Source organism: Entelurus aequoreus, linkage group LG26, assembly GCF_033978785.1.
Source record: "Entelurus aequoreus isolate RoL-2023_Sb linkage group LG26, RoL_Eaeq_v1.1, whole genome shotgun sequence".
Lineage (NCBI taxonomy): Eukaryota > Metazoa > Chordata > Actinopteri > Syngnathiformes > Syngnathidae > Entelurus > Entelurus aequoreus.
This window is the reverse complement of record NC_084756.1, coordinates 16,330,717-16,353,668: the sequence shown is the minus strand read 5'-3', so window position 1 is coordinate 16,353,668 and position 22,952 is coordinate 16,330,717. Positions and strand designations below refer to the sequence as shown.

At 36.9% G+C, this 22,952-nt stretch overlaps 1 protein-coding gene across 1 annotated transcript; it reads right to left on the bottom strand.

Annotated features, from left to right (window-relative positions):
- Positions 1 to 284: 284 nt before the first annotated feature.
- Positions 285 to 19,656, bottom strand: LOC133643487 (acidic mammalian chitinase-like). The gene is made up of 12 exons (XM_062038101.1): positions 19,525 to 19,656; positions 15,921 to 15,986; positions 15,758 to 15,787; positions 14,071 to 14,275; positions 13,935 to 13,991; positions 13,683 to 13,848; positions 11,804 to 11,928; positions 11,574 to 11,697; positions 9,105 to 9,287; positions 3,025 to 3,141; positions 2,567 to 2,693; positions 285 to 583 (listed from the first exon to the last, which is right to left on the bottom strand). Exons 1-12 carry the CDS (start codon positions 19,583 to 19,585, stop codon positions 375 to 377), a joined length of 1,470 nt encoding a protein of 489 aa, XP_061894085.1. The 5' UTR covers positions 19,586 to 19,656; the 3' UTR covers positions 285 to 374.
- Between the last annotated feature and the right edge of the window lie 3,296 nt (positions 19,657 to 22,952).

Below are 22,952 nucleotides of genomic sequence, written 5' to 3'. Positions count from 1 at the left end.
CTTTTTTGCCATTTTTTGAAAGTTTAGCAGTTCGAACGTTAAATATCTTATCTTTGCAGTCTATTCAATTGAATATAGGTTGAAAAGGATTTGCAAATCATTGTATTCTGTTTTTATTTACCATTTAAACACCATGCCAACTTCACTGGTTTTGGGGTTTGTATAATAGTATGAGTATCAGCGGTATTTTCTTGGTATCATGTCGATACCAAAATTCTTGGTACAATAATAAATTAAACATTACAGTTCTTTTGGTTTTTGAATGAATGCATTTTATTGCGTCTTTGAAAGGCTGTGAAATGTTTTCCTACTTTTCAGTCAATACTAACAACATTGATGAGATCCATGAGTCAGCACTAAGAACACTGACGATATCAAGGCCAGTTGCAGCACTTGCAGGAGTCGTAGTAGATGAGGCCTGGCTGACAGCGGTGCAGGTACGTGTTGCCCTGGAAGCACTGGAAGTAGGTGCTCTTGTCAGCCGAGTTCACGTACAGGCCATCAGGACGGCCATGACAGAAGGCGGCGATGGGGTCCCTAGTGGTGGTGGGAGCCGGCGTGGTGGTCGGTTTAGGGGGGAAACCTGCACACATGGAAGATATTTAGAAATACCGAGAAAAACCTCTCTAGTTTTTACTAATTGGTTATTTTTTATGATAATGATGATATTTTCAGTGCTGCTAAACTGTGATTTTGTTGTCTTAAAGAAAGCAATGACAAAGAACTACATTCAATTGACTATCTTACTATTTACTATCTTACGTTTCAAATGATACATTTCTTTAAATATTTAGTTTCATTTGACATGTAATATCTTGTATTTGTCGATATTGACCATGCCATTGATATCCGTCGGAACATGAACATAGACTATGATAACTAGAAAAAAGGCGTTTTGGTAGAAATTGCGTGTGAATGCTGGAAAGCGGAACTGAAATGCTAAAAGTTACATAGCGTGTACAAAATATACAACTTAATTGTATACCTAAAAAAAGACATGCTAACAGTTAGCATATATGAAATAACAACATATTTCACCCTACTAGTGTATTCCTGCAAAATTAGCTAAAAAGTGGTTAGCATGTGTAAGCTAACAACAAAATATTTGACTCTACCTGTAAAATTAGCAAAAAAGCAATTAGCATGTACAAAATAAGATATTTGACTGAAATTAGCTTAAAGAATCTCGCATGCTGCCATTAACATGCTAACAGTTAGCATATATGAAATAACACAATATTTCACCCTTATAGTATATTCCTGCAAAATTTGCTAAGATGTGGTTAGCATGTGTAAAATAACATAACAAAATATTTGACTCTACCTGTAAAATTAGCATGTACAAAATAAGATAATGGACTGAAATTAGCTAAAAAAATCTCACATGCTACCATTAACATGCTAACAGTTAGCATATATGAAATAACAAAATATTTCACCCTTATAGTGTATTTCTGCAAAATTAATTAAAATGTGGTTAGCATGTGTCAAATAACATAACAAATTATTTTACTCTACCTGTAAAATTAGTGAAAAGACAATTAGCATGTACAAAATAAGATATTTGACTGAAATTATCTTAGAAAATATCTAACATGCTACCATTAACATGCTAACAGTTAACATGTATGAAATAACAAAATATTTCACCCTTATAGTGTATTCCTGCAATATTAGCTAAAATGTGGTTAGCATGTGTAAAATAACATAACAAAATATTTGACTCTCCCTGTAAGATTAGCAAAAAGGCAATTAGTATGTACAAAATAAGATATTTGACTGAAATTAGCTTAAAGAATCTAACATGCTACCATTAACATGCTAACAGTTAGCATATATGAAATAACAAAATATTTCACCCTTATAGTGTATTCCTGCAAAATTAGCTAAAATGTGGTTGACATGTGTAAAATAACATAACAAAATATTTGACTCTACCTGTAAAATGAGCGAAAAAGCAATTAGCATGTACAAAATAAGATAAGTGACTGAAATTAGCTAAAAAAAATCTAGCATTTTACCATTAACATGCTAACATGCACATGCATGTCTGAAATAACAAAATTAGTAAAATCTAAAATGTATACCTGCAAAATTGGATAAAACACTAGCACGGTAACAGTTAGCATGTATGAAATATAAAATAGTTGACTCTTCGGTGTATTCCTGCAAAATGTTCTAAAAAGTATTTAGCACGCTAACAGTTAGCATGTGTGAAATTAACAAAATATTTGACTCTTAGGTGTATACTGTACCTGCAGAATTAGCCATTAGCTTTTAAAGGAGCTGCACATTTTTATTTTTTTTTAATTTTTTTAATTACCTTGAATTTCCAGGATGGGTTGAATGTGTTTGATGGTTTCAATTAATTCATTTTGAATGGGAAAAATGTCCCGCAAAATGTGAATTTATGAAAATGTGGGAATTTTTGGAAAATGAAAAAATGTTCGTCTTGAACATTGGCTTTTCAGCATACACACAATAATTATATAACCAATCAGCAAAATAATAATATAATCAATCAGCACAATAATAATATAATAATATAATCAATGGCAATAATCACCCATTGAGGTCCTGAGGTGGGAGATGAGAGGGTAGGCTCCAGCCCCACAGAAGGAGCCACTGAAGTCGTCCATGTCCAGAGTCCACACATGAGCACCTCCCATGTTGACGCCTGTCATAAACTGCACCTAAAGTACAGAAAATAAGACAAATGTGATACATATAAGACATATAATTCACTTCAATTCACAATTTCAGGCCCAAAATATGCAGAATATGGTTACAATTTTTTTTTTTTTTGCACTTCCCATTCATTTTTTTTAGTACACGTTTGATTAAAAAAGTATAAAGATCGTTTTACATAAATAAAAAGTGTAAAAATGTGTGTGGGTGAAAAAAGGGTGGGGGTGTTTAAAATAAAATTCCCCTTAGGGCACTAGTTTATTTATATTCAAGCCAAAGAAAAACAAGATTGGGGTAGGCTCCAGCCTCCCTGCGGATGATTGATGCTGTCATTACCTTGGAAGAGAAGCTGCGCAGGTCATCATAGCCCAGCCAAGCGCTGCCAAAAGTGGCGAAAGGAACACTCTGCTGCTCGATCCATCCCACGGTAGCGCTGGTGAGGAAGCTACACGCCTGGAACGTAACAAACATCAACATCACTTCCTTGTCCGACACTCTTTTTGGACCACTGCATGTTCATGTGCTGTTAGTTACGTTCGTTTTTTTTAGTTAGTTACTTATGTTACGTCTTACTTTACATGGCCTTACGTTTTGCTATGAATTGTTACATTACCCCTAATCAGTAACTTTAATTAGTTTGTTTGCATGCCATGTCATGTGACGTTACTTTATGTTACAATACTTTATTACGTAACATTATATTTTGTTATATATTGTTACGTTACCTTACCCCTAGTTAGTAACTTTAGTTAATTTATACGCCACGTCATGTCAAGTTGCGTTATGTTACAATATGGTACGCAATGTAATGTTGCAACATTGTGTTTTGCAACATTACATTATGCAACGTTACATTATGTTCCCATTTGACCTTGCATTACGTTGTCGCACCTTATGTTTACATTATGTTACGTTACATTATGTTATGTTACGTTACATTATGTTACATTACATTTTGTTACGTTACTTTATCTTACCGTTTAACCTTGCATTACGTTGTCGCAGCTTATGTTTACGTAACGTTATATTACCATACGCTACATTATGTTACATTACATTATGTTACGTTACATTATGTTACTACATTATGTCACGTTGCGTTATGTTACAGTTTGACCTTGTATTACGTTGTTGCACCTTATGTTTACGTTATGTTATGTTACATTATGTTACGTTACATTATGTTAAATTATGTAACATTACATTATGTTACGTTACGTTATCTTACCGTTTAACCTTGCATTATGTTGTCGCAGCTTATGTTTACGTAATGTTATATTACAATACGCTATATTATGTTACATAACAGTATGTTACATTAAATTATGTTACGTTACATTATGTCACGTTGCATTACGTTACCGTTTAACCTTGCATTACGTTGTCGCAGCTTATGTTTACGTTGTTACATTACATGAAGTTACATTATGTTACGTTACATTATGTTACGTTACGTTATGTTACCGTTTAACCTTACATTACGTTGTTGCAGCTTATGTTTATGGTATGTTACATTACATTACATTACATAATGTTACATTACATTGTGTTATGTTGTATCATGTTACGTTATATCATGTTACATTATATCATGTTACATTACGTTGTTACCATTTAACCTTGCATTACGTTGTTGCAGCTTATGTTTAGTTCAAGTTTCAAGTTTATTATTCTTCGGTCAATCGTCAACAAAATAAACAAACAGCTGTACATTCATAAATTGAAAATGAAAATGTTGCAGACCGAAAGGGTTTAGGCTGAAGTTGAACACTTATTGCGCCTAACCCTATAAACAATGTCAAGTACAAAATAAACTTACGAAAATTATTGAATGTCCTTTGTACAACATATTATAAATACACATTATACATAACATAAACACAGTTCAATTATATACACAGTAAAGGCATGTGAAATATCCTTGTAGACATGTTAAACCTTTGTACCAATTTATATACTATATACAAACAATTGTACTTCCATTATTATTTATAACCCACATTTAGTATTTGAATTAACATTGATCATAGTATTAACTAATGTGTTGATTCAAGAGTGATATATTTTTTCAAGACATTGGTCTTAAATTGTTTTTTAAATGTGTGAATAGAACTGGATTATTTTAAGGAATAATCCAAGCTGTTCCACAGTTGAACCCCCCTGACAGAAACACATCTACTTTTTAAGATTGTTCTTATCTTAGCTTTCTGGAAGACAGCTGAACCTCTGAGGTCATAGGGATTCTCTCTGGGTTTAAACCTCTCCTGTAGACACCCAGGCAGCATGTGGTTATGAGCTTTGTACGTCACAATAGCAGTGTTGAGGTCAACAAGATCGTGCAGTTTTAATGTTTTTAATTTAATAAACAGAGCATTGGTATGGTTATGATAATCTGCATAATTTACAATTCTAATCGCTTTCTTTTGAAGTAAGAATATAGGTTTAATTTTTGTTTTGTAATTGTTACCCCAGATTTCGACACAATAATTAAGATAAGGGAGTACAAAAGAATTATATAACACGATAAGAGCCTTTTGATTTACGGAGTTTTTGATTTTATGTAACATAGCAATATTTTTTGCCATCTTTGTCTTAAGTATATTTATGTGCAGTTTCCAATTTAATTTATCATCTATATGGATTCCCAAAAATTTTGTTGAATACACCCTTTCTATCTCCATATCATCAATTCTTATATGACACTGTTTGTTATTTTTCCTATTTCCAAAAATTATATACTTTGTTTTATTTAGGTTGATTGATAGTTTATTGGCATCAAACCATTGCTTTAGTATGTGGAGTTCACTCTCTACAGTCCCTAAGAGATGGCCAAGGTCTTGCCCAGAACAGTACAGACTTGTATCATCAGCAAAGAGAATACATTTGAGTTTTTTAAAGATTTTACAGATATCATTAATGTACAATAAAAACAATTTTGGTCCCAGTACAGAACCTTGGGGTACTCCATGTGTTATAATCTTTTTATCTGAATCTACATTATTCATATGCACGTACTGTTCTCTGCCACCAAGATAACTTTTCAACCAATCATGAGCAAGACCTCTAAAACCATACCTCTGCATTTTGTTTAAAAGCAATGTATGATCGATGGTGTCAAAGGCCTTGCTCAGGTCAATAAAAACGCCAACAACAAACTCCCTCTTATCAATTGCAGTGGTTACCTTCTCAACTAGTTCCATCACTGCCATGGAAGAGGACCTGTTTGGTCGAAAACCGTATTGGTGTTCACTTAGCAAGTGATGCTTGTCAATAAAACTGTCTAATCTTGACACAAATAATTTTTCAAGGATTTTTGAAAATTGTGAGAGTATAGAAATAGGCCTATAGTTGGTGAACTGATGCTTATCTCCACTTTTGAAGATGGGAATAACTTTTGCCGTTTTCATTTTCTTTGGGAAAACACCTTTTATAAAAGAAATATTACATACATAAGTGAAGGGAACAGCTATAAAATCAACAATTTCCCTGATCAGAGAAAAGTCCAAGTCACAGCAGTCTGTTGACTTCTTGTTTTCTTGAGAATTTACAATTTCTGTGATTTCACTTTCGTGAACGGGGGAAATAAAAAACGATTCTAAGTTGCTTTGAATGGTATGTTCATTAAATTTGACACTGTTTTCGGGTTGTACAATTTCATTTGCTAAATTAGGTCCAACATTCACAAAGAAGGTGTTAAAAGCATCCGTTATTTCCTTAGAGTCATTTATAGTTTGATTATTTTCTATGAAATAGCTTGGAGTTTCCTTATTTGTCATGTTTTTTTTAATGATACCATTCAAAACTTTCCACGTACCCTGGATGCTATTTTTATGTTGTTCTAAAAGGTTACAGTAAAATGTTCTTTTGCTGTGCTTTATTATTTGTGTTAACTTATTTTTATACGTTTTATATTTGTGTTCAGTTTCTTTGGTTCTGTGCTTTAAATGTCTTCTGTAAAGATAATTGTTCTTTTTGCAGGACTTCAACAGTCCCTTTGTGATCCATGGTTTGTCCTTAACAGTGCTGTCCTTAATGTAATGTTTTTTCATTGGACAGTGCTTATCATACAATGTTATGAAAATGTTGAGAAAATGTTCGTATGCCTCATCTGGGTCTGTGGAGGTGTAAACCTCCCCCCAGTCTTGAGCACATAACTCAGACTCGAATGCTGCCATAGTTTCTGGCGTTTGATGTCTAACAAATCTATATTGAACTGCTTTTTTGGTCCCTCTCTGATCAAAGAAATTGTGGAAAATACTGAATACAGGTAGATGATCACTTATGTCATTGAGTAGTAGTCCTGCTGTTATTTGATTCTCAGGTTGATTGGTGAAAATGTTATCTACCAGTGTGGCAAAGTCTACTGTTATTCTGGTAGGTTTTATGATAAGGGGAAAAAAATTATTACTGTACAATCCTGTTATAAAATCGGTTGTTTTGGTACTGTCCATGGGATTCAGAAGATTAATATTAAAATCACCGCACACAATATGGAGCTTGTTTGACTTATTAAACAAATAGTCCAATTTTTGATTAAATGTGTCTAGACATGATCCAGGTGTTCTTATGTACGCTACATTATGTTACATTACATTATGTTACGTTACATTATGTTACGTTACGTTATGTTACCGTTTAACCTTACATTACGTTGTTGCAGCTTATGTTTATGGTATGTTACATTACATTACATTACATAATGTTACATTACATTGTGTTATGTTGTATCATGTTACGTTATATCATGTTACGTTATATCATGTTACATTACGTTGTTACCATTTAACCTTGCATTACGTTGTCGCAGCTTATGTTTACGTAATGTTATACTACAATACGTTACATTACATTATGTTACGTTACATTATGTTACGTTACATTATGTTACGTTACGTTACATTATGTCACGTTACGTCATGTTACCGTTTAACCTTGCATTACGTTGTCGCATCTTATGTTTACGTCATGTTATAATTACATGAAGTTACATTACGTTACGTTACGTTATGTTATGTTACCATTTAACCTTGCATTACGTTGTTGCAGCTTATGTTTATGGTATGTTACATTACATTACGTTACATTATGTTACGTTATATCATGTTACGTTATATCATGTTACGTTATATCATGTTACCATTTAACCTTGCATTACGTTGTCGCACCTTATGTTTACGTTATGTTACGTTGCATTACGTTACATTATGTTACGTTATATTATGTTACATTACGTTATGTTACATTACGTTATGTTACCGTTTAACCTTGCATTACGTTGTCGCAGCTTATGTTTACGTTATGTTACATTACATGAAGTTACATTATGTTACGTTACCTTATGTTACGTTACGTTATGTTACCGTTTGCCCTTACATTACGTTGTTGCAGCTTATGTTTATGGTATGTTACATTACATTACATTACATAATGTTACATTACATTGTGTTATGTTGTATCATGTTACGTTATATCATGTTACATTATATCATGTTACATTACGTTGTTACCATTTAACCTTGCATTACGTTGTCGCAGCTTATGTTTACGTAATGTTATACTACCATACGTTACATTACATTATGTTACGTTACATTATGTTACGTTACGTTATATTATGTCACGTTACGTCATGTTACCGTTTAACCTTGCATTACGTTGTCGCATCTTATGTTTACGTTATGTTATAATTACATGAAGTTATATTACGATACGTTACGTTATGTTATGTTACCATTTAACCTTGCATTACGTTGTTGCAGTTTATGTTTATGGTATGTTACATTACATTACGTTACATTATGTTACGTTATATCATGTTACGTTATATCATGTTACGTTATATCATGTTACGTTATATCATGTTACCATTTAACCTTGCATTACGTTGTCGCACCTTATGTTTACGTTATGTTACGTTGCATTACGTTACATTACGTTACGTTATATTATGTAACATTACGTTAAGTTACATTACGTTATGTTACCGTTTAACCTTGCATTACGTTGTCGCAGCCTATGTTTACGTTATGTTACATTGGGTTACGTTACATTGGGTTACGTTACATGATTTTACTTTACATGTCACATTACGTTATGAATTGTTAGCTTTCCTTACCTTCGGTTTATGTTACACGCTTCAACTTCTATGTGTGTTTATGCTAGTGGCCCCGCCTCCACCCACAGCTCCACACTCCATTTCTTTTATGATTTTAATGAAACTTTCAGGAAATGTCAGAAATGGGAGTGGCTGATTCAGGATCCCCGAATTTGGATTTGTGACTTATTATTCTGCGACAACAAGCGCTAATCAAACGTAAACAGTACAATATCCAAGTGCAATAGGAGTGATGTGCACTAATTAATACATGATTTACATTTTGTCAGTGGAAGTCCACAATTTTTGAGCCCAAACTGACCTCATAGTAGGACCAGAAACCAGCAGTGCGAGTGTACGGCCCGGCGTCGGCCGGTCCGTTGCTGGGTGCTCCCAGGCCGCTAGCAGCAGTGCTTAGGCGGTAAGTTCTGCCGTACGTTGGCAGACCCAGCAGCAGCTTCTCAGCTGGAGCTCCAAGGTCCAACCAGTGAGACACAGAGGAGTTCTAGCATTTTGGAAAAGGACATACATTGTTCACAGTATGTTTCATGCTCTTCAAATAAAGCTACAACATGTCCAAAATGAATACAATTCTTAGCATAAACATGTTAACTAAACATGACCTAACTTAAAACATGAACCTAGCCATGAACATATACGTAACATTAACATATCATATCAAAGTATAGTAAATCCTCATTCATCGCTGTTAATTGGATCTGCACCTGATTGTGGAAAATGACATTTCGCAAAGTAGGAATGAATAATTATGAATGGAATATTTTCATAGCAAGAGGATAATAAAAACATGTTTACGACATTCTACTGTAAATACGGTTTGTCTTTAACATTATGAGAATCTTCCACTTAATTTAGGTCAAAGTAACCTATTAACATTTATCTAACTCATTAACATACCGTATTTCCTTGAATTGGCGCAGGGAATATAGTATTCGCACGTCTAGAATTACTGCCGGGTCAAACTCGTTTCTCAAAATAATTAACGCATGCTTGGCCTTATCGCCGGTTCATTATTAACGCCGGATCAAATTCGTTTAGCAAAATATTAATTTTATTATCACATGTCTATAATTTTCGCCGGGTCAAACTCGTTTCGCAAAATATTTAGCATATGTCTAGAACTTCCGCCGGGTCAAATTCGTTACGTCACGAGTGACGATTTACCTGTCCTCATTTTCAAAATGGAGGAAGCTGATTTCAGTAGTTTGCAATCGCACAAAGGAAAAAAGATAAAGAGCTATTCAGTAGGATTTAAGGTCCAAGCTATTGAATACCGGTACGGTATGCTAAAAAGAACAGTAAGCAGCTGTGTTTTATTAATATACCGTATCTGCGTGTGTCAAATATGGTATGAGTCATTAAATGACTCCCGCCTCCTGGTGGTAGAGGGCGCTAGTGATCCTTCTTGCGACTTTTGGTACTGCAGAAGAAGTGACAACACGCAGCAACAGATCGTCTTTTTTTTCCTCTCGCCTGAACTTTTAACATGGAGGATTACATACCGGTATCTAAAATAAAACAGTTTTCTAAACTGGACTTTCAATCAAAGCAGGAGGTAATAATTAAAGGAATATCTCCATCGAGACAGAGAGACTTTTAAAACTGAAGAAAGAAAATAAGGAAGACTTCTATAAACAAGTTATCGATGCTTTTGGTCAGAAGGAGCTGCAAATGGACTCCATTTATAAGTACAGGTAAGACCATAATAACGTTTTTTTTATTAAATGTGCTTTTCAAGATGGTATGCTTACATCACACTCAAAGCGCACGCCTAAATTTACCGCATTCCTTTTGGTAAACGCCGGAGAGAGAAGAGGTTTTAAAATAATTAGCGCATGCACAGCCATCCCGCAGGCTTCCGGTAAACGCCGGAGTGACAGGAGGTTTTAAATTAATTAGCGCCACATTCAATAAATCATTCAGTATGCATTCAATTATTCATTCATCATTCATTCATTCATTCAATAATTGATTAATTATTCATCTATTCATCATTCAATCAATCATTCATCATTCATTCATCATTCCTTCATTCTTTCAATCATTCATTCATTCAAACATTAAATTATTCTTTCAATCATTCATTCATTCAGTCAAACTCATTCATTCAGTCAAACAATTGTCATTCATTCAATCACTCATTCATTTATCATTCATTGATTCATGCATTCAATTATTCATTCCTCATTCCTTCATTCAATCATTCATTCATTCAAACATTCAATTATTCGTCCTTAATTCATTCAATCAATCATTCATTCATTCAAACATTCAATTATTCGTCCTTAATTCATTCAATCATTCAGTAATCATTAATTCATTCAAACGTTCAATCAATCATTCATCATTCATTCATTCAATAATTAATTAATTCAAACATTAAATTATTCTTTCAATCATTCATTCAATCAAACAATTGTAATTCATTCAATCATTCATTAATCATTAATTGATTCATTTATTATCATAAATCAATCATTCATCATTCATTAATTTTTCATACATCATGCATTCATCATTCATTCCCGTGGATTTTTTTTCTTGTAAAAAAATGTCGCAATGTAATATTGTGAGTTGATATTATATCTGGATAGCACAATTTCACACATTTGCTGTATCAAGTCAAATGTAAGGGAATATCCCAGAGAAACATAATATTGTTATCTAATCTTATCAAATCCAGTCCCAGTTTAACAAAGAAAAACATCCCTATGTAACTTCTCTTGGTTATTGAAATAATGAGAAATGCAGTAAATGGTGTGTTCCTTACGATATTGTGATGGATTTGAGACCCAAGGTCCATGGAGCTCCCATACAAAGGACTGTTGTGTCCGGTAGAATCCTCCCAGTGTCCGTGGAAGTCGTACGTCATCAGGTTGATGAAGTCCAAATATCTGCGGTGGAAAAATGTTTTTTCTCTCAGTCCATTCCGCAGAAATGTTCAGTTCTATTCTACTTGTGTGCGAAGTGCGAAGTCAAGAAGTCCTGATTCCAACTTACGTCGCAATCTGGTCGACCTCATAGGCTCTGTCAATGTTGGATCTGACTGACGCCACGTTGGCTGACAGCAACAGCTGAGTCTTCCTGGAGTCTACGGCATCCTTCTCAAAAGCTGCGGACAACTCCTACACAAAATGACCCGACGTTTGCTTAAGGGCGTATTTCCTCAACAACAGTTTATATCCAGAACACAGACTTTTTAAAATAACTTTCAATGCATGAAATTGCATGATTTATAACCTAGCTCTTACAATAACAATGTCGCTATAGCTTGGTTAATATGTAGACCTCGACGGCGGAGCAGGCGGAAGACGGTAGATTTTAAGAACTACCACAACGGCTGCGATGGCGGAAGAAGGCTGCAGCAGAAAAGGGTCTCCGGTCGTCTCGGACTCCATGCCACTGGACCCTGACCCGATTCTGTCAAGGATCGTGTGGTGACTGTCTGTGCACCAGTCTCCCCACGTTAAACTAAGTCAAGCACAAGCATCCTTCATAAAGGGATACACCCCTACCAGGAGGATCGTCATACTCGTTCGATGATGATGGTTAATATGTAAGTTACTGCATGTAAATGGAGCTTTGTCGGCAGTTTTTGGATGTTTTTTTAGAGCGCTTTATAGGCAGAATGGATTAATCCCGTTACCTGCATTGTTAGCCGCCTTGTACTAGCAGTTTTTCAATATTTAAATTAAAGGTTAAGACGTGTGTTCTTGTCTCATATTGGGACTGTGGACGATGCAACATTTTTCAAAAAAATGCACTTTTCCTTCAAGTTCGTAAGTTGAGGTATCACCGTATGTCAGGGGTGTCCAAAGTGCGGCCCGGGGGCCATTCCATTCTGGAAATACTATTGTAAAAATAAAAAGGAACATTAAAAAAAGTGGAATGAGGTGAAATCTAACGAGAAAAAGGTACAATGTTGACACAAAAGCTGCCATGCAGGCTGTTTTTTTTTTTTTTTGTCTTTCTTCATTTTTCTTTTCTTGCCATTGCTCAAAAAAAAAAAAAATAATGACAAAAAAATCTATGTTATAATGAATTATTTTCAGGGCTCCAATTACTTCAAATATTTCACTTTAAAATGTTTTATGTGGTAAATATTGCATATATTGTGTAGTAGCCATACAAAAACATCAAAGTTTTCTTTGACAAAAGCGCATAAAACAAACAAAATAATAGTTCCAGCATAAAATCGATAGATATATCTGAAGTTGATCTCGTAACTTAAGTGTTGAAAGTAAAAGAAAAACCTAATAAAAATGTATCACTTTATGAGTGGGGCACCTTTTGGATCCCAAATATATTTAGTGATTTTTTATTGATCTTTTCACTGTGATTACTCAAAAATATAAAATAATTAAAATCAATGGTGTCCTGCATTATTGATCTTTTAGGGCTCTAATTACTAAATACTGCATATTTCAGTTTTACTATAAAAAAACTAAGTTGTTTTTGACAGAAAAGCCACAAAACATTTTTTTAAAATTTGTATTACTTTATATCAACTTGAAGTTGATATAGAGATTTACTGTAAGCGTTAAATAATTTAAAAAAAATAATAATCTGACTTATTTTTAACATTTTAATGACTGAGACCCTTTATGGTCCCCGGGACCCCTAAAGGTAAAATAAATAAAAATGCATATATTTTGTTATGGTTTGAAAAAGGAGTGGAAAAAGTTTGGACACCCCTGCCGTATGTGATCCTTGCACATGCTAACTTATACCATGAATTGATTAACGTGGACCCCGACTTAAACAAGTTGAAAAACTTATTCGGGTGTTACCATTTAGTGGTCAATTGTACGGAATATGTAATGTACTGTGCAATCTACTGATAAAAGTTTCAATCAATCAATCAATCAATCAATCAAACCTTGACCAGCAGCGTGAATCGTTCTCTGTCCTCGTTTGGGCTGCCGTTGTGTGCGGGATATTCCCAAGCCAGGTTCAGGCCGTCAAAGTTATGAGTTCGCAGGAAGTTAATGGCCGACTTGACGAAGACATCGCGGGTCTCGGGTCTGCCGACCATGGCGATGAATCTGGGGGGTCGGGGGAGGGGACACAAAAGTAGAGCGTGGGTCCGAACAGAATGAGAAGAATGTTGGACTGTTCGAACCAGACTTACGGACTCATTCCATTGACTGTTCCTCCAACGGACAACAGAGTCTTCAGTGCAGGGTTTCTAACCACATCCAAGATGAAAACAAACGTCAAAATGATCCTTGAGATGTTTAAGTACGTCCTCGCCGACAAGAACTTACACATTTTTCAGGTTGTTGAGTCTGTTGAACTGCTGCACGTCGTTCCACTCGATGGTGTTGATCTGGTTAAAGCTGTTGATGGTGGCCAGAGCGTAGATGACGTGCGTGCACAGGAAGGGGTCGATGTTGTCTGCGGTGAACTTTCCATTGCCGGGCCTGTACTGGGCCCAGTTGGTCATGTGACACACCAACTTGCTGGAAGTGGCTGATGAGAGACCGGACATGTCTTTTATGTCTTATGTTCCAAGGCTACGAAGTGCTAAATGCAGCGTGTGCAAAGTTACTACTACATGTTGCAGGTGATCTACTAAGACTGCATGCGCATATGGTAATGTGGTATATTTGTTGGTCGTGTGATGGGTGATGAGCCAGGAAGACGCCAACGAGGAATCGTCGAACAAAAAGCTTTATTTGTTTCAACGAGCCTCAGACTGGAACTGCAGCGTCCAGGAGAAAGAGTATGGGCCTGATAACTCTTCTCCTCGCGGACCACTGTCCTTAAATACCTTTTACTTGAACACCCCCACTCTTCATAACTCTAGCCTTGGAGCCAGCCAGTCTGGACAAAGCCCAATTTGTTGCTTAAAACATATAGGGCCTGACTTATTAAAGGTTTTTAGTGTATCAAAACATGTGCAAACTTGATATCACACGCAAAGCTGATCTACTAAGCTAGTGCTAGTTAACGCAATCCATTTACCGCGTGTGTCTTCATGAATATGCAGAATATATGCTGATCATCAGAACCAGCACAATACCGGAAGGAGAAACACAAACATAATTATTTAGCAAACGCAGTGTGACTAAAACTGTTCTGCTCTGCTTACTTTTTCGCACACTCTTGGCATTCTCTCGATGAGCTTCAAGAGGTAGTCACCTGAAATGGTTTTTCACTTCACAGACGTGCTTGAAGCTCATGGAGAGAATGCCAAGAGTGTGCAAAGCAGTAATCAGAGCAAAGGGTGGCTATTTTGAAGAAACTAGAATATATTTTCAGTTATTTCACCTTTTTTGTGTCAAGTACATAACTGCACATGTGTTCATTCATAATTTTGATGCATTCAGTGACAATCTACAATGTAAATAGTCATGAAAATAAAGAAAACGCATAGAATGAGGAGAAGGTGTGTCCAAACTTTTGGGCTGTACTATACATATATATATATATATATATATATATACACACGTTAGGTCAGGAAAAAACATGGAGGCTATTTCATCCTTACAAGCCTGTTTCGCAGGTTTTCCTGCTCTTCAGGGGATTTTTTTTATTGAAGGTAAAAAGGTAAAAGGTAAAATCCCCTGAAGAGCAGGGAAACCTGTGAAACAGGCTTGTCGGGATGAAGTAGCCTCTGTGTTTTTTCCTGACCTAACATATATTCCGCTCTACTGTATAACGGATAAACCACAGAAAACTCGACTATATATATATATATATATATATATATATATATATATATATATATATATATATATATATATATATATATATATATATATATATATATATATATATACACACACACATATACATTGACGATCGTATATCCCTATGAAAAAACTTTATTGCACAGATTATCACAATATTCTCAGGAGAACACCCATATTCTTTTATTTGTCCACAACCACATTATCTGTAGAATCTCTAAATATCTGTTTAATAATTTTGATACTTAATAGGACTTACCGATGTGCAGCATCAGAAGAAGACCCAGACCTGTAGGAACACATCGTACAGCTCAGTATTTTTGTATATACATTCTAATACGCATTGATATTGATAACCACTCTTGTTGTGTTGACTTCATTACTATTAGGAGTGAGTGACATACTGTACAGTAGAATCATACCTGTTAGCATTTTGGCCATGGTGCTGTTTGACAGAAACCTGCTGGGGCGATGAAGCTTTACCTTTCCTGGAGAGGAGCGCAGGCACCAATGCAAAAATGTCACCACTTGGAGCAAATTTATATATTTCTCTTCAATGACTTCTAGACGGTGACAAAGTGCAACTGATAAAGAAGGAATGCTTATTGAGTTAATATCAGCGCATGAGGGAACGTCAACAAAGGAAACAACAATGGCTCATTGATAAAGGAGGTGTTGTAAAAGCATTATTATTAATCAATGAACACTTGTTCCTGTCATTGCAGTGCACTTTGGTACACGACCTGTGTACTTTGTACACTTCAAATACTTCACCAGCTACACCTGTACTGTTTCATAACATCCAATATAAGTGCGCTTTTACCTTCAATAATCATTTTCATACATTGCACACTTAAAGAAATGGCATCAAATTAAAAAAATAGTACAGTATATACACTATATTGCCAAAAGTATTTGGCCACCCATCCAATTGATGAGAATCAGGTGTCCTAATCACTTGGCCCAGCCACAGGTGTAGAAAATCAAGCACTTAGGCATGGAGACTGTTTCTACGAACATTTGTAAAAGAATGGGCCGCTCTCAGTGATAGGATGCCACCTGTGCAACAAATCCAGTGGTGAAATTTCCTTCAACTGTCGGCTTTATTATAAGAAAAGTGAAGAGTTTGGGAACAACAGTAACTTAGCCACCAAGTGGTAGGTAACATAAACTGACAGAGAGGGGTCAGCGGATGCTGTAAGCGCATAGTGCAAAGACTTTCTGCACAGTCAGTTGCTACATAGCTCCAAACTTCATGTGACCTTCCAATTAGCCCACGTACAGTACGCAGAGAGCTTCATGGAATGGGTTTCCACGGCCGAGCAGATGCATCTAAGCCATACATCACCAAGGCCAATGCAAGGCGTCGGATGCAGTGGTGTAAAGCAGTGGTCCCCAACCTTTTTGTAGCTGGGGACCGCGGTGTTAACGCTTGAAAATTTGTCCCACGGACCGGGTGGGGGGGGGGGGGAGATTTTTTTTTTTTTTTTTTCATAAAGAAATACAATCATGTGTGCTTACGGACTGCATCCCTGCAGACTGTATTGATCCATATTGATATATAATGTATATATTGTGTTTTTTATGTTGATTTAATTAAAAAAAAAAATAAAAAATTTTTTTTTTTTTTTTTTTTAAATTTCTTGCGTACACCAATCGGTGGTTGGGGACCACTGGTGTAAAGCACATCGCCACTGGACTCTAGAGCAGTGAAGACGCCTTCTCTGGAGTGATGAATCACACTTTTCCATCTGGCAATCTGGTGGACCAGTCTGGGTTTGGAGGTTGCCAGGAGAACGGTACATTTCGGACTGCATTGTGCAGAGTGTGAAATTTGGTGGAGGAGGATTTGTGGTGTGGGGTTGTTTTTCAGGAGTTGGGCTTGGCCCCTTAGTTCCAGTGAGAGGAACTTTGAATGCTCCAGGATACCAAAACATTTTGGACAATTCCATGCTCCCAACCTTGTGGGAACAGTTTGGAGTGGGCCCCTTCCTCTTCCAACATGACTGTGCACCAGTGCACAAACAAGGTCCATAAAGACATGGATGACAGAGTCTGGTGTGGATGAACTTGACTGGCCTGCACAGAGTCCTGACCTGAACCCGATAGAACACCTTTGGGATGAATTAGAACGAAGACTGAGAGCCAGGCCTTCTCGACCAACATCAGTGTGTGACCTCACCAATGTGCTTTTGGAAGAATGGTGGAAAATTCCTATAAAGACACTCCGCAACCTTGTGGACAGCCTTCCCAGAAGAGTTGAAGCTGTAATAGCTGCAAAAGGTGGACCAACATCATATTGAACCCTATGGGTTAGGAATGGGATGGCACTTCAAGTTCATATGTGAGTCAAGGCAGGTGGCCAAATACTTTTGGCAATACAGTGCATACCTGCAGCAAAATACTACACAAATATTCGCTTTGATTTCATTCCTTAACATTACAAAGTAGAAGCAAAAAAAGTTACATTACTTCAACTTGACTGAATAGTGAAGAAGTATCATCAAATATGTGATTCATGATATGACAGCATTATTGTATTCATGGTGTCAACTAGTGACCGTGCTCTACTATGTACAGTATACAGAGTAGCTGATGTTGCATAAACATACACAGCATACTGTACAAGACACAGTATTTCTCAAATAAATTGCACACATACGTGCTTATTATTCAGTCATATTTACAAAGTTCACACTGTATATAGAAACCCAAAACCAGTGAAGTTGGCACGTTGTGTAAATGGTAAATAAAAACAGAATACAATGATTTGCAAATCCTTTTCAACCTATATTCAATTGAATAGACTGCAAAGACAAGAGACTTAAAGGCCTACTGAAATGATTTTTTAAAATTTAAACAGGAATAGCAGATCCATTCTATGTGTCATACTTGATAATTTCGCGATATTGCCATATTTTTGCTGAAAGGATTTAGTAGAGAAAATCAACGATAAAGTTCGCAACTTTTGCTCGCTGATAAAAAAAAGCCTTGCCTGTACCGGAAGTAGCGTGACGTCACAAGAGCTAGTATTCCTCACAATTCCCCATTGTTTACAATGAAGCGGGAGAGATTCGGACCGAGAAAGTGACGATTACCCCATTAATTTGAGCGAGGATGAAAGATTCGTAGATGAGGAACGTTACAGTGAAGGACTAGAGAGGCAGTGATGGACGTATCTTTTTTCGCTCTGACCGTAACTTAGGTACAAGCTGGCTCTTTGGATTCCACACTCTCCTTTTTCTATTGTGGATCACGGATTTGTATTTTAAACCACCTCGGATACTATATCCTCTTGAAAATGAGAGTCGAGCACGCGAAATGGACATTTAAAGTGACTTTTATCTCCAAGACAATACATCGGTGACACACTTAGCTACTGAACTAACATGATAGCATCGTTCTCAAATGAAGATAGAAACAAAATAAATAAACCCCTGACTGGAAGGATAGACAGAAGACCAACAATACTATTAAACCATGTACATGTAACTACACGGTTAAAAATTCTCAGCCTGGTAAGGCTTAACTATGCTGTTGCTAACGACGCTAAGGCTAATTTAGCAACTTAGCAACTGGACCTCACAGAACTATGTACTCTCTCCTTTTTCTATTGTGGATCACGGATTTGTATTTTAAACCACCTCGGATACTATATCCTCTTGAAAATGAGAGTCGAGCACGCGAAATGGACATTTAAAGTGACTTTTATCTCCAAGACAATACATCGGTGACACACTTAGCTACTGAGCTAACGTGATAGCATCGTTCTCAAATGAAGATAGAAACAAAATAAATAAACCCCTGACTGGAAGGATAGACAGAAGACCAACAATACTATTAAACCATGGACATGTAACTACACGGTTAAAAATTCTCAGCCTGGTAAGGCTTAAAAATGCTGTTGCTAACCACGCAAAGGCTAATTTAGCAACTTAGCAACCGGACCTCACAGAACTATGATAAAACATTAGCGCTCCACCTACGCCAGCCAGCCCTCATCTTCCCATCAACAGCCGTGCTCACCTGCGTTCCAGCGATCAACGGTGCGACGAAGGACTTCATCCGTGGGTTTGGCGGCAAGCATCGGCTAGGCGTAGTAAGTAGTCCTTGTTGTGTTGCTGTAAGTATTGTACTTAGCCGCTAAGACACCGATCGATCCCACCTACAACGTTCTTCTTTGCAGCCTCCATTGTTCATTAAACAAATTGCAAAAGATTCACCAACACAGATGTCCAGAATACTGTGGAATTTTGTCGAAGAAAACAAGAGGCTTTTCTATCGGGTCCGATGGGGTCCAACCACTTCCGTTGCTTTTGTGACGTCACGCGCATAAATCATATCCAAAGGAGTTTTTCAACCGGAAGTGTGGCGGGAATTTTAAAATTGCACTTTATAAGTTAACCCGGCCGTATTGGCATGTGTTGCAATGTTAAGATTTCATCATTGATATATAAACTATCAGACTGCGTGGTTGGTAGTAGTGGCTTTCAGTAGGCCTTTAATGTTTGAACTGGAAACTTTATTTTTTGCAAATATTAGCTCATTCGGAATTTGATGCCTGCTTTTGAAAAAAGCTGGCACAAGTGGCAAAAAAGACTGAGAAAGTTGAGGAATGCTCATCAAACACTTATCTGTAACATCCCACAGGTGAACAGGCTAATTGGGAACAGGTGGGTGCCATGATTGGGTATAAAAGCAGCTTCCATGAAATGCTCAGTCATTCACAAACAAGGATGGGGCGAGGGTCACCAATTTGTGAACACATGCGTGAGCAAATTGTCAAACAGTTTAAGAACAACATTTCTCAACCAGCTATTGCAAGGAATTTAGGGATTTCACCATCTACGGTCCGTAATATCATCAAAAGTTTCAGAGAATCTGGAGAAATCACTGCACCTAAGCAGCAAGCCTGAAAACCAACACTGAATGCTCGTGACTTTTGATCCCTCAGGCGGTAATGGATCAAAAACCGACATCAGTGTGAAAAGGATATCACCACATGGGCTCAGGAACACTTCAGAAAACCACTGTCAGTTACTACAATTTGTCGCTACATTTGTAAGTGAAAATTAAGACTCTACTATGCTAAGCGAAAGCCATTTATCAACAACACCCAGAAACGCAGCTGTCTTCGCTGGGCCCGAGCTCCTCTAAGATGGACTGATGCAAAGTGGAAAAGTGTTCTGTGGTCTGACGAGTCCACATTTTAAATTGTTTTTGGAAACTATGGACGTCGCATCCTCCGGAACAAAGAGGAAAAGAACCCTCCGGATTGTTATAGGCGCAAAGTTGAAAAGCCAGCATCTGTGATGGTATGGGGGTGTATTAGTGCCCAAGACATGGGTAACTTACACATCTGTGAAGGCACCATTAATGCTGAAAGCTACATACAGGTTTTGGAGCAACATATGTTGCCATCCAAGCAACGTTATCATGGACGCCCCTGCTTATTTCAGCAAGACAATGCCAAGCCACGAGTTACAATAGCGTGGCTTCATAGTAAAAGAGTGCAGGTACTAGACTGGCCTGCCTGTATTCCAGACCTGTCTCCCGTTGAAAATGTGGCGCATTATGAAGCCTAAAATACCACAACGGAGACCCCGGACTGTTGAACAACTTAAGCTGTACATCAAGCAAGAATGGGAAATAATTCCTTTTTAAAAATTGGTCTCCTCAGTTCCCAAACGTTTTACTCAGTGTTGTTAAAAGGAAAGGCCACGTAACACAGTGGTAAAAATGCCCCTGTGACAACTTTTTTGCAATGTGTTGCTGCCAAAAAATTCCAAGTTAATGATTATTTGCACAAAAAAAAAGATGTTTCTCAGTTCGAACATTAAATATCTTGTCTTTGCAGTCTATTCAATTGAATACAAGTTGAAAAAGGATTTGCAAATCATTGTATTCTGTTTTTATTTACGAATTACACTACGCGCCAACTTCACTGGTTTTGGGTTTTGTACAAAAGTACACACTATGTTGAAAAATAAAACATCAGTGATCTATTTGTCTTTAATTTCCTGTATATGACTAACAACATTTCAATTGTTTTTTAAAACAGTGTCATAAATATATGTCATAAAATATAAGCTTAATGTCTGAACGAACACTCATAAAAACACTACAAGTTGAAGGAAATATTACTTAGTGAGTTACTGGTACTGTACCTCATTGGATACCTGTTGGTGACCCCTGACTTGTTATGGTGAGTCGTTCAAAACTGTCGTATAGCAGAACCTCCTATTTTCATACACTACTTGATTATGTAAAAGTACAGTACAAACTATGCAGTGGTGCTAAAGTAGCAAAAAAATTTACTCAAGAAAGAGTACTGTTACTTTAGAGTAAAAGTCTTCCAAAAAAGCTACAGTACTTAAGTAACAGTAAATATTTAGTCAAAAATAATCAACCACAGCATGCAAGTACTAGAAAACAGTCACTAAGGACGTTAAAACAGGGCTAATGTTCGCATATGTGCAGCTAAAATATTAAAAACATCTACAACTTACCGCAACATATTTTGTGTAATTGGAAGTGGAATTTTTGTAGGCTGAAATTTCTACTGACACAGATGACAGAGCATGATATCAATGTTCTTTTTCATACTTTTTAAGTAATCACTGGAGAGTCAAGACTTCATGTCAATGTTTACAGTGTATAGGATGAGTGCGGTCATGTGACTGCCTGGCTCGGTTTGATTGGTGAAATAGAATCAAAAGGTCACTAGTGCTATCGTTGAATTGGTGGAACAGAGTCATGTGATCGTGCCCGCTGGAAAAAGTCTCTCTGAAGAGCATATAGTACGTATTTGCAAGAAGTAAATCAATAGATTACTATAAATATCATGATAATATGAATAGAATTGATCAGAATGACACCAAAATAGTGTTTCTTCTTCACAAAAAGACTTACCACCACAAACAAAACAAAAGCTAATAGGTGTCAAGAAGTGGTGGTGACGAACCCCAAGATGCAGAGATGGCAGGCTTGATACATGGACACAGCTTACAATACTCCAGCACTGACTGGAGGGCAAGGTAGGTATAAATAGCAGCCGGCTAATTGACACCAGGTGTGGCCAGGTGCCAATCAGCCGCAGCTAAGGTGAAACAACTTTCAGGGAGACAAGCAGGAAACTGAACAAAAATAAGAGCGCTGACAGGAAATAAAACACACAGGAAAAACCAAAACATAACCAAACTGTTAGTGACAAGCCTGACAGTGGCCCCCCTTCCAATAACAGATACCAGACGTTCTAGATAAACAAAAAAACTAAAAAGTCCAAAGTCACGGGAGGGCGGAGGGAGGACAAGGCGATGGGCTGCCAGGCCAAGTGTCCCCGCAACCAGCGGGGGAAGAGTCAGGTAGCGACGGCGAATTGAACGCCGCCGCAACTGGTGAGGCGGTTGCCCATGGAACGGCCACATCCGTGGCCGACGAGAGGGCTGCATGTC